This window comes from Lepisma saccharinum, chromosome 8, assembly GCF_977018435.1.
Source record: "Lepisma saccharinum chromosome 8, izLepSacc3.1, whole genome shotgun sequence".
Taxonomy (NCBI): Eukaryota; Metazoa; Arthropoda; class Insecta; order Zygentoma; family Lepismatidae; genus Lepisma; species Lepisma saccharinum.
The window spans coordinates 44,805,771-44,819,524 of NC_139236.1; the positions used below are offsets into that span (position 1 = coordinate 44,805,771).

Genomic DNA, 13,754 nt, shown 5'->3' on the forward strand with positions numbered 1-13,754 from the left:
ACAGCATAATTATGCGGTGAAATACAGTATACATCTTTGCAAGAACACCATATTAAGCCCCGCGACATGTTAAGTTTGCAGCAACTTTTCACATATATAGAACAGAATGTGCACACCGATTGTAGTTGAGCTGTAATACTGCAATTTTTCTCACAGTCTGGGATATGAACAGCTTGGCGGTTGATGCAAGACTGGCACGGGAGATGCTGAGTGCCGTTCTCGAGTGGACTAATACATAAAACCTGCTGCAAACTTAGCCTGTCGCGGGGCTTAGGTTGTTTACAGAGAGTTGAAAAATGAGGGTGGGGCATTTGTTAAAAAAGGAAAAAATCATTTGATTCTCATATCAACAAACAAAAGCAATCTGTTTCTCTTAAATATTTTCCTTTATTTTTGTAATGTATTTTATTTCGTTTTGTAGGTTGTGGAAGCTGAAGAGTGTTACAACACTGCTCTGCGCCTGTGCCCAACCCATGCAGACTCCCTTAACAATCTGGCCAACATAAAGCGTGAGCAGGGTTACATTGAAGAAGCAACCAGACTGTACCTCAAAGCTCTGGAGGTGTTCCCTGAATTTGCTGCTGCACATTCAAATTTAGCTTCTGTCCTGCAACAACAAGGAAAATTGAACGAAGCCCTAATGCATTACAAGGAGGCCATAAGGTATCTTGAGTTTTCATGTTAACAATTCCTGTATGTACCTAGGTACATATACATTGTTGGTTGGGGGCATTTGTTTATTTGTTCACTTCACCTTAAGATAGTATTTTAACAAGGGGTCCCGGTTTCAATACGTGGCGGAGGCACGTAGTCGTTTGGTTCCCACTTTAAACAAGTCAATATAACATTTTAAGGGTTTTGCTTTATCCATTCTTCGGGGTTTTGAATTTTTTGAAAAAGAATTTTAAGTATTCAAAAATTGCTTACTAAGAAACCATCTTCAAACCTGGACTTAGCTTTAATTTGTAGGGATGGGCCAATACCAATAATCGATATTCTACCGATCTGATATAAAATCCAAAATGGCTCTTGATGAATAGTTCATTGACGACCTTAATAAATGTATGTTACCAGATGATGATTCAAAATAAGCTTTTAATTTAGACATTTACTTTTTATAAAAGTTGGGTATGTTTATATCTATAAAAATTATAACAAAATGGCAAAATATTGCCCTTAATTATAAAGATATTTATAGATATATTGGATCAGTAAAATTAACGGTAATTTAACCGATACACGTTATGCCTATATTTGCCATTACTGATAAAGTACCGATTAGTCTCTCCCATTCCTGATTTATTGTGCATAACACCTGAACTTCTTCATAAATAACACAAACAGAAAAATGATCAAGAGCTACGAATGTAACATGTAACATCACAAAATTATTTTATTTAGATTTTAAGTTGTGAAATTTCGAAATTGTGTTTGAGTGATTAATTTGAACATGCACATGCATACAATTATCCCAGGAGAGATTACTATAATTTATCAGATCTAAACCTATGATTTAAAAATGAGAAAGTAGATTTGAACATTTGTAATAACTACTGAGATACAACTTTGAGTAAGGTCATAATGGAGCACTAACAACATTATGAACATCAGGGAATTGTGTGCTGAACACAAAATGAAATGTGTATCCTTCTCACTATGCTGTTAAGTGCATTATGAACAGTTGCATTTTTTGGAAGCTTTTTATAAGCTAAGGATTCATATTATCATGTCTTTATTATTTAACCCTCCGTTGGTATACGTGTGAGCATGGCACTCACATATGAATATGATGTTTTTTGGCATTTTTCAAATATCGTTTTACATTTATCACATTAAAAATAGTTTATAAATATATATATATTGCCTAATATATCACTTATATGTTAAAATTTATCTTATTTATTACATAATAAGAAAATTATATTCCTTTATTGTAATATTACTGATTACCTAATGTGGAGACAATTTATCACGGAAAACACAACAATTTTTATATTTTTTTTTGGAATTTACTTTTGATGTTAACTAATTTGCACAACATTAGTAATAAATTCGATAATTTATTGCATATTGACGAGAAAGATGATCATTCTACTTCTTAGTTTCATCTTCACAAGGAGTTTGATCCATGTTGCTTTCATTTTATCGCTTTTCAATGACTCCTCAACAGCATTATCATCTGTGCCCTGAGAATCAAACACCCTGTCCAGGTCTTCTCTTTTTGTCATCTCTTGGTTCAGCAAACAATGCTCGGAACTGCTGTTGTTCATTCGTAACGAAAATCAGGTTTCAAAGTTCATTTAGCCAGAAATAATGATTATGAAAAAAATTGGTTCCGTGGTTGGTATACGTGTGAGCGCGGCCCTCACAAAACACAGACTGTCATGAAAATGATATGTGTGTGCAGACAGAGAACAATGCCACAACCTATAACTGGCATCATCTGGTCATAGAAATTCAAAGATACAGCTACACAAGACCAGAAAGTAATATCATTATCTGGTACTGAAAAACTTGCAATTATATCCCAGGGTGAGCACTGCACTCACACGTAAACCAACGGAGGGTTAATAATACTAATTACACTTTGCTTTATTAATAATGTTCATATTATGTATTTCAATAACCATATAGATTAGGAAGTGATCGTACGATAATATTTTGTTTAAAAGCATGAGTACTATTGCCTCAGAATATTACAATTTCTTTTGGAACACCCTGAAAATAAAAAAAAATAAAAGTTAATACTCTTGTCTATCAAAAATTTGAATTGCAATGAAATATTTAGAATTTCATGCTGTGTAACAATTATCTCAATTAAATTTCTGGCCGAGTCCAATATCTCATATTTATGGCAAACATTTAACTTGCAGTTAACTGTCATGAAATTTCATTCAAGGAAGGTTTCAAAGTACGGATGCGTAGCATGAGAAAATTTAAAAGAAATAACTAGAATTTTTTGCTTCTTCTGATCCACCTGGTACATTTTTAAAATTATTTTTTTTCAGAATTCAGCCCACGTTTGCTGATGCCTACAGCAACATGGGCAACACCTTGAAAGAGATGCAAGATATTCAGGGAGCACTGCAGTGCTACACCCGTGCTATTCAAATTAACCCTGCCTTTGCAGATGCACACAGTAACCTCGCTTCAATTCACAAGGTATGTATTGTTATTTTCTGGAGTTTAATGTGTGAGGTGGTTGGTTAGTCATTGCGTAGTGAATCAATTGGTACTTGTGGTTTCAAGTCAAGATAGAGGAGAATTTCAAACTTATTTGCATCGGGTAATCTGGTCACACATTTGCTATTTGACATAAGAGTTTTATTGTTAGAAAATGGCAATGAACACAAGAAGGAATTAAGTCACAGCTCAACCAAAGTTTGAGACTTGGCATTTTCAGAATCACCATAAGGAGTTGCTGCCTCTGTGGTTCAGTTAGGTAAGGGACTAGAATGGAATACTAGGTTCTGACAAATCCTGGTCAAACTACTATTTACCATTTCTTCAGTTAGTTTTATTGTTGTCTGGAATCTCTTATTTGTAGAGGCATGTATATTTTGTTTTTGACGAAATGTGAAATAACACATTGTAATGTTAATTTTTCATGTTTCTGAAAGGTGAGAGTTGCATTTTCCCACTATGTTTTGTCACGAAATTTAGAGTTTATTTACCGACGCGACCTTTATACAGGAATAAACTTAATATTCTGGTAATGACATAAATGTGCTATTAGAAGGGATATGTTTCTTTTGTGGAGTAAGTGCAGTTTTTAAATCAAATTTAGGATTACATTCACATTTTTAAAACCAAAATGTCATTTTATATACTGCTTTTCACCGCTATAACAGCAAAATTTTATTTTATTTACCACTTTTGAACCTGAAATTGACTCAGTTTTTGTACAGAAATGTTGCTTTTCTATTTACCAAAAATATGTGCCTCTACTTATTTGTATTATTCTTATTTATCACTTTTCTACCTGTTTAGTGATGAGAATTAATAATGATTAGATTAAACAGATATAGGGATGGATACCTGTTTCAATGCCAGGACTCAAACTTAAATGACTAGATAATCACATACCTGTTTTAATATGATATTTTTAGATGTGTTATTCTTGGTAACTTCCAAGGTACACAAATATCATGACACATTCACAGATTTAAAATCCTGTTAGTTATGCAAAATTTGGTATAGTTGCAATTCAATATTTTGTTTCTTCCAGGATTCTGGCAATATTCCCGAAGCAATTCAGTCTTACCGCACTGCTTTGAAATTGAAACCTGACTTCCCCGATGCATACTGCAACTTGGCACACTGTCTGCAGATTGTTTGTGATTGGACAGACTATGATGCACGAATGAAGAAACTCGTTAGCATAGTTGCTGAACAGCTTGATAAGAATAGGTTGCCGTCAGTGCACCCTCATCATTCCATGTTGTATCCATTGTCTCATGAATTCCGTCGTGCAATTGCAGCACGTCATGCTAACTTGTGCTTAGAAAAGGTAAGCATTCAAAAAAGAGAAGAAATTAAAACTCTATTAAAAAATACCATGAAGGGGCAATGTTTTGAACTGTCATATCATGTAGAAATCTACTACAATAAGTCATTATTGGCATTCCTGGCGGGTAGATAATCTGGAGTAAAATTTACAAGGAATCTTAGTACTCACGTTTTCCACGATCCTGTTTTTAGTTTATTCTATTAATTTCGGTGGCCACTGCCACCATCCTCGTTGTAACTTGCTGCTTGATGGAAGAAATTAAAAACAGTGTGTATTAAGTTTCTCTGTAATTATTTACTACAGTGTCTCATTTCCTAAAATATGAATGGATTAATAATAAATTAATTTTACTATAATTACGGTAGTTTACCTTATTATTTTGCTTGTACATGTGAAATGAAGAATGTTCTAAAACTTGGTTGCCTTGAATTCTATGTTTGAGTGCTCATCTAAAATATAGTGACCTTCCAGACTTCCATTTACACTAACATAAAACCTGAAAAAATCAGGGTTAAATTTTCAATTTTGTCTCCTGTAATTATGTATTCACTTATCACCATGCATGATCATATATACAGCAGAAACGTAAGCAGTTAAAATTTAAAGAATGTAAGTGAATTTTGAGTTCTCATTGTTTATTGGATTTACTTGGTCTGTTGTTCTAATCTAGGTTGCTTTGCAATATCCAATGCATCGTTTAATTCATTCTTTAGTCTTGACAGACACAGGCTTATAGTCGAAATATCAAACAAATCAAAATCATTGTACAATAAAGTACAATTTTACATCACTGTTTAACATAAAATGCAGACAATCTGAAAAGTTTAAATTTTTTTTGTGAGAATAGAAATATACCACATGTTTGTGGCTGCAAAAATACAGTGGTGCCTCCATAACTAACATAATCCGTTCCAGGAGAGCATTCATTATGCAAGACACACTGTTTCACATGGGTTACTAAAGGAGTAATTTTAATTATTCACGAGCCTGGTCCAAAATCTCGAAATATAAAAAGATATCAAAAAATGCCGTAGAACATCAGTGGACCCTCTACTTTGTCTTCGCAGTCACTTGACTGATGATGACTCGGAGATGGAGTTGAAAGCAGTTATTAATTTTGCTTTCAACACTTTGGTTGGTCTGTTATTTAGTGCATTTATAACAATTATTTTTTACATGAATTGTAGCTGGGTCGCTGCTTGTGTATAAAGTAAAGTATCATATGTGCCTGACCCTGTAGGATAATGAATCACACCTATTGAGGGATTAATCATGTGTGACAATATTCACATGTGGTTCTTTATGCAGGACATTTTCCAGCCTGTGCACATATTCATTACACAAGGCATTCATTATGTGAGGCACCACTGTATATCAGTATCTGAAAATTCTCTACTAATTACTACAAAGAAGCCCTTTTGAATTTGTAGTTTGTAAAATTCAATGTTGCCATATCATGGAATTTAAATAAACCATTTGTTTCATGTTCTTGTATAATATTTTTTTTCCCCCAGATCCATGTGCTTCACAAACCACCTTACAAATATCCCAAAGAAGTGAGTCAAGGTACAAGGCTCAAAATAGGCTATGTGTCATCTGACTTTGGAAACCATCCCACATCTCACTTGATGCAGTCTATACCAGGATTACATGAGAAAACTGTGGTCGAAGTTTATTGTTATGCTCTAAGTCCTGATGATGGTACGACCTTCAGGTCAAAGATAGCACGTGAATCTGAACATTTTATTGATTTATCACAGGTATGTATATCAATGCATGCTCTGGTTTATCATTGGGTAATATACAGTGTTTTAATAAATTAGGAAAAAGACGTGCGTGTGTGTCAACTATGGCGTCTACATCTAGTCTGGTCAGTTGGAAACATATTTTTTTGTATTATTATTAGGGCTGATGTTATCAGGCATCAAAGTTCAAGTGCCTCGTGGAGTCTTAAATATTCTCTAAATGGTGCAATATGTGTAATTTTCATTATTTTTCAAACTACCTAGGGACATTGTGCAGAGGAATGAATGTTATGATTAAATGATTATCTCCTGTGAAATTATTAATATTTTATAGAAATTGGGTAGATTGCCATATTTTTTAGCTGCAATGGAAAATTTTATATGCAAAAATGTGTTTATTGTATTAGTCTGTTAATCTGAGCATAGCTTGTCTAATATCCAAGGTGCCAAGAAGAGAGTTTGTATGTGTGCTCTTACCTGTAGCTTTTCAGCAGCACAAATGGAAATGCAAAGCATTGCACTTTATGGTGTGAAGTCCCAAAAAAACATTAAAGCTAAAATTTACCATTTCACTTCCATGCATCCGTTCTCATCACAAACGTGAATTTTTTCGAACTATGACCCCAAAAAAAAGATGTACTTGTGAAATAGTCTCATAACAAGTGTGTTATGAAAGTGTTTTTTAAGACTTTTAGGCTAAGAATATAGTGCATACAAAGACAGCAGCATGTTTCAGAAACTCCCTACTTCCCTCCTGACAGCCAGTTGGTAGTCCCCTTTCTCCCCCAAGATTGCAAGCTTATAAGATCAATTGTGTAGAATGGTGTCAGTCAATTCAAATACCCTAGAATGCTAACGCATCGTCTGACAGACTACGCATGTTGTATAGTTTTCTTATTTCACCCCCTTCCAATTAACTCTTCCCCTCCCTGCTCCATCTACCTTCATTTGGGTCAGAGAGACAGACTAATGAAGTATCGGCGTCCTTTTACAAGCATTCCTTCATTGTGTGTGTAAAGGTTTTTAATTTTGCATCGTCTGGTGGTCGAAACGTTAGTCTCTACTACGTACACCAAAACTTCCACGACAACTTCGCAAGATTTTGCTAACATTTTGAATGTAGAAATTCAAAAACTAATGCAGTTGCTCAAAAACAACCAAGAAGGAAGATTTGTGCATTTTGCCCCTCTGCTGCTGTTGCTCCAAAGCTGTGTGTGGTGAATGCCAAAGTGTTGTTTTGAGTGCACACAAGACTTATAAAAATGAAATTTTTCATTCCTGCATACTATTCATGTCCTTTGTAAGTAAATACGGACTTTTGCAGTAAATTAAATATGTTTTCCAAATTTACACTGTTTTAATTCTGAAGAAATCAGTAGTCCAGCAGAAGAGTGGTTAGATTTAACACAGGACATGTTAGCTTTCTAGAGTTAATCTACATACTTGAAGTGCTTAAATACCTGTAGTTATAATTACATATAATATAATCTCCTGCATTGATATTTTCAGATTCCATGTAACGGGAAGGCTGCTGATAGAATTAATGCAGATGGTATACATGTTTTAGTGAACATGAATGGGTACACAAAGGGAGCCAGGAATGAGATTTTTGCATTGCGTCCAGCACCCATTCAGGTATGTAAAGTAATTTTTCTAAGCGTAATTCAGGTGCATGGCATGCAAGCAGGTAGCATCGAAGAGGCATTCATAATTGGTTTTTGATGGAAACTCAAAATGTGAAATAACATCACTCTAAACTTCATTTTTCATGTTTCTGAAAGGTATGAGGTGCATTGTGTTGAAGTCTGAATTATCCCGTTAGTTATTCAAATCATGGAAAACTGATTAATTCTGCTGTAAATGGTTGAGAAGCAAAAATTGACTTCTCTTTCACAGGAATAAACTTAATACCCTGACAACTACATAAATGTGCTATTAGAAAGGAAAGTTCATTTTGTGTACTAGTATATGTAGTTTTCAAATCAAATTAAGGGTTACCTAGTCATATCATAAATTCTGTTACAAAGTTAATAATGAACTACAGGTACAGTGAGCAAGCTAATGTATTAATGTTCGGATGTTACAAAGGTACAGGTCTTGCCAACACAGAGCACGCAGCACACAGTCTCGAGGGGAAAGTCTGCCACTGCCTTCACAAGAGAACGCTTGTGACTCTGCAAGGTTTGGATGCCTCTTCCTACAAACCATGCCCTTCAAAAAGGAACAAAACAAGTAGTCCAATGGGCTGAGGTCGGAGCTGCTGGAGGGCCAATCAGCCGGAGCAATGAAATCAGGCGCATTCCTCTGAAGCCACTCCTGTGTGGTCTTTGCCTTATGGGCCGGTGCCGAGTCCTGCTGGAAGCTCCACGGCTCATTTTTGAACATGGTGCTACACGGGTCAACGATTTCACAAGTGGCTCCAACACTGTTGTTTGGTACACTTTTGTAGAGGTTTTCACACCATGTTCACAGAAGTAGAGGTCAGTTGTGCCATCGTACGAACCCCCTCCCCCACACCAAACAATCACTGAGGCAGGATGATTGCCTCTGAGGATCCGTAGCGTGTTTCCACAAACTTCCTGGAATGTCAAGGCATAAACACAGCCATTTTGAAGATTGTAAAACTTCAATCATGAAGATTTTTTTGTCCGTGAAAAGGATCCTCCTGTGGCCACCATTTGCGTAACGCTGAAGGAGTCTTTTTGTTTTATGCTCCCTCTGGACCTTAAGCTGTGAAGTGAGGAAGTGACCAGTACTTCGCCGATAAGCGTGGAGTCCTAGGTCACTTCGGATCACACGCGACATCGACATTTTCAATAAATGTGTGTTTTGAGGTGACTGCAGTGCAAGAGAAGTTGCATATTTAAACCTTTTTATTTTTTTTGAAAATTAGGGCATGAAGGTTATCCATAAAAATTATAACAAAATGGCAGAATTCTGCACTAAATTATAAGATATATATCGGATCTGTAAAATATTCTGTAATTTTATCGATTCAGCGATATACCTATATCGGCCAATACTAATGTTAATATTAAGAATGTATGTATTTTGTTACTAAATCTATCATGCTTAAATAACAAATGTTTCACTTTCTTTTATCTTGCAGGTTATGTGGCTTGGATACCCAGGCACTAGTGGTGCCCCCTTCATGGACTACCTGATAACTGACGCTGTTACTTCACCTGTGGAACTGGCAAATCAATACAGCGAAAAGTTGGCCTACATGTCTAACACATACTTTGTTGGAGATCATAGACAAATGTTCCCACATCTGAAGGAGAGGGTTATTCTAACAGACAAGGTGAGTATATCCATTGAACCGTAGACTGCCACATCAGTGTTTATTATGTTTTTTCTAGTTTATTCAATGGCAAAGTGTGTTATGGCTCAGCAAATGTTTTCTGCTGCACAGCGTGAATTTATTTATGATTCACATGTTTTAACTCAATTGGCATGTGAAGTTCAAAGGCAATTTGAAACAGGTGTAAAAGTTCCATGTTGCAAATAAATCGCTCTTTTAACTAGTTGCGGAAACTTGCATGCTTGATTCGCTGACAGTCTCCAGTGCCAACATATGGCCGCAAGAGCCTCGCTTGCGGGTAGCACAAACGCTGACACGGCGGTCTACACTTCAATGTAGAATAGTGCAGCCGTTTGAATGTTAGAGAATATGATAAGATGGTCGTCTGCTGAACTTATGTTCAGCATGACCAGATCAGGGTGAGATTTGACCAATGGCAGAATGTAAACACCAGATCCACACCTGCCCTGTTTAGGTGTGGGCCTGAAGCAATTTATGTATGTGGGGTCTATGACCAAACATTGTCAGATGAATGCAAGAGATGTTGTTTCCCTATGTTAGTACATCCATGTCATATGTAGTAATTAGAACTGAACCAATGCTGATGCAAATGTATCTTATCAGCTGATCCAGTGGTAATGGTTGGAATTTATTCATTGGTACCAGCTGATAGTGTGTTGCCAAATGTGTTCTTGCATAGGCAGATCAAGAAAGAAAAAAATTGGCAACTTAATTACTTGTGTGAGTCTTGTATGACTAAAAGTAGGAAAGGTAGAACTCTGTTAAATGGTGGTCTGTCACAGAGGATATGCTTTTCTGTCAGTTACGTATATAATTACATTATATATAGGACTGGAACCGTCCATTTATTTTAGCACCATTTATCCTGATCTTCACAGTTAGCCAAAAGTGGCAGAAAAGCAGAGTAAAATAAACTAAATCAATCAATATAGATATCTAGTATAGATGATACAATAATAATGTCCAATTAAAGCGGTTGCTAATTAAAAATTGTATTTTAAAATGCTTAATTAGCCATAGTTTTTTTTTTACATGTACAAGTACTGTTAACATGTAAATATAAAACTAAGTCTATGTTGCACATATTAAGCTAGTGGTTTCATAAGCCTACAGGGTAATTTATTTCTATTGTTCTTATTTTTAATTCAGGAACGCCTAGCGAGCAAAAAGGAAGTTCCTGACAATGTGGCAGTGATCAATGCCACAGACCTTTCTCCTATTATGGAGCATGCTGATGTGAAGGAGATCCGAGAAGTTCTTGGGGCAGACAATAAGCAGAGTCGTCCTGTGGAGATTTCTCTTAAGGTTGCAGAACTTCCAACCACCACACCAATTGAGGTAGGAGATCAAATATGTGGTCTGTTAAGTTTTTCATGTTGAGTGTTGCCCAGTTTAATTACGGCCTGCTGAGTGGTTTGGTGAGACTTTAAAAGTGTCCTTTGAAAATGTGATTTTTTTCTTGTACACACTTTACATCAAACTTATGTTAACCACCTCAGTGATTTTTGGCTTTTCATATGCATCATTTCAACTAATTAGGAATGGGCAGATCAAGCAGTACTTTTATCAATATGTAACCACACTGCTCAAAAGAATTAGGGGATAATGTGAGTTTAGACTGCATGGACAGCCAGACGATAGATAGGTATGAAAACCAAGAACGCCAGTCAATGGGAGGCTTAACACATGCCAAACAGGCAAGGCAAAATTAGTGGTCAACAGCAACATGTTACATGGGACTCACCAACGATGGACTCTGAGAGAGCAATGGACCTCTAATATGGTGTGTGGTGTCCAGCAACCGCTAAAACTGTTGCACATCGCTGTGGCATAGGGAGAATCAGGTTATCCAACAGGTCTTGGGAGATTCTGTGCCACTCCTCGATGAGAACCTGTTCAAGCCCTTGATGAGTCCGATGAGGTGTTTGCAGACTTGCAATACGTCGCCCTAGTGTGTCCCACGCATGCTCAATAGGATTAAGGTCAGGCGAGCATGCTGGCCAGTCCATCCGCTCGATACCTTCCTCATCAAGCATGGTGTCCACCAGCTATGCCCGATGAGGTCGAGCATTATCGTCCATAAAAAGGAATGTGTCCCCTACCGCTGCAGCGTAAGGTACAACTATGGGACGCAAGATCTCATCACGGTATCACAGTGCTGTCAGCGATCCATTCCGGACACTGTAGAGGTCTGTGCGACCACCAATACTGATGCCGGCCCACACGAGAACTCCTCCACCACCAAAAGCATGTCGTTCTTGCACAAATTGTGGATTGTTGCGTGTTCCTCTTTCTCGCCACACAAACAGTCGTCGATTATTGGGATACGTGCTGAACCGAGACTCGTCACTGAACAAAACCGATCGCCATTGTTCATGGTTCCACGCACGATGTTCTTCAGCCCATTCTCTGTGGGCTCTCCAGTGAGGGGCACGCACACCATCGGTAGACGGGCATACAGGCCTACCTGATGAAGGCGATTCCGTATTGTCTGCTACGATACGCGTCTTCCCGTAGCCACGGTGAACTCACGTTTCAGTTCGGTAACATTCATTCGGCGGTTCCGACGGGCTAGTAATGCCAAATACCGGTCATCTTGTGGGGTTGTTGATGTTGACCGACCCTGCCCACGTACCATTCCGGTATCCTGGAAACGCCTCCACAGTCTACAGATGACACTTTGCGACACTCCACACGCTGCTGCCACAACTTGCTGTGTTTGACCAGCTTCCAGTCATCCAATTGCTCTCCAAGCAGTGGACTCGCGTAATTCGCGTTGCGGAGGCATCACGTAATCACCCTATAGCAGCACTGTCTTGTTCCAAGTGAACAGGATGACACAGAGAGGGCAGTACTTTTGCCCATTCCACTCTACGCTCAGGTCATGTGGTGTGGAACGTTGGTAGCCCCCTGGTGCATATTCTTTTCAACCGACTTTTGTGATTACATAACACTACGATATGTACGTTGACCCAGAGAGTAACGATTTGTGCATGTTAGTGGCGAATTCCGTCAATATCGCATTATCCCCTAATTCTTTTGAGCCGTGTATATTAGAGCCACTGTGGTCTAGTCGGTAGGTCATCTGACTGTTACACGGGAGACCTGAACTTGATTCTCTGATGGGTGGTCTGAGATTGGAATTTTTCCGGACTTGTCTCAGCGTAAAGTGGCTCTGGGACTCATCCAGCCTCAAAATCAGTGGGTACCTTGGGAGGTGGGGGTAAAGGATAGCCAGAGCATGGTGCTAATCACATCACCTCCAAAATGGCAAGAGGTAGAGACTGTGTGCAGCTCTACCCCACATCCCCTAAATGTACCTTCATGGCACAGTGCTATTTGCATGGGGAACTTTACCTAACCTTTATTGGTGCCCAGTATTTCTTTAAAGAGCCTGTTTTTTGTGCAGAACTCTCATAGTAGCACCCCCCAGCTAACATTTTCCACTTCATGCGCTGAGTATAGCAGCAACTTTTTTTTTCTCGCCCCCCCCCCCCTTCCCCCCATTTTGGAACACACTGGGAGGAATCCTTTCTCATCTTTTTCATGGTTCAATACCTGGTAGAGGTACATAGTGGTGCAGATCCCATTTTAAATTGTAGGTCCAGTCCCGATTAGGCTTACTGTGCGTAAAATGGACTTACATCAACTCAATCAATCATTAAACACAATATTAAAGTGAATGCCGATTATGTATTTTTTTTTATTTCTAGTACCAATTATCATGTCTATTTTCTAAAATGTATTGCCGTTTTGCCTGCCTTTGTGGTGCCTAGAAAACATTCTCCTTGGGCACAACAGTTTTGAAATCAATTACAGTTAACTAACGCAGTCTGTCATTTACATTTGGCCCATTGAATTCCAAAGCTTAAAATAATTTAAACTGTTGCTGAAGAGTACCTTCAGACTTTTGACTCTTCAATTCTTTCCATTTGCAGACTATGATAGCATCAGGACAGATCCAGACATCATTGAATGGTGTTGTACTGCAGAATGGTTTGGCTACAAATCAGACAAACAATAAGGCTGCAACGGGGGAAGAAGTTCCACAAAGCATTGTGATCACAACACGTCAACAGTACGGCCTACCTGAAGATGCTGTTGTTTATTGCAATTTTAACCAGCTTTATAAAATAGATCCATTGACCTTACAGATGTGGGTATATGTAAGTAT

The 13,754-nt window shown here is 37.8% G+C and overlaps 1 protein-coding gene across 1 annotated transcript in view; it reads left to right on the plus strand.

The window, feature by feature from the left end:
• Window positions 1-13,754, plus strand: part of sxc (O-linked N-acetylglucosamine (GlcNAc) transferase sxc) — a 129,842-nt gene that overhangs the window by 99,193 nt on the left and 16,895 nt on the right. The window contains exons 8-15 of the mRNA XM_083126574.1: window positions 422-663; window positions 3,009-3,162; window positions 4,229-4,510; window positions 6,025-6,270; window positions 7,765-7,890; window positions 9,365-9,559; window positions 10,730-10,918; window positions 13,519-13,746. Of these exons, the coding sequence (XP_082982700.1) occupies window positions 422-663; window positions 3,009-3,162; window positions 4,229-4,510; window positions 6,025-6,270; window positions 7,765-7,890; window positions 9,365-9,559; window positions 10,730-10,918; window positions 13,519-13,746 (1,662 nt within the window). The remainder of the gene's footprint in view (window positions 1-421; window positions 664-3,008; window positions 3,163-4,228; window positions 4,511-6,024; window positions 6,271-7,764; window positions 7,891-9,364; window positions 9,560-10,729; window positions 10,919-13,518; window positions 13,747-13,754) is intronic.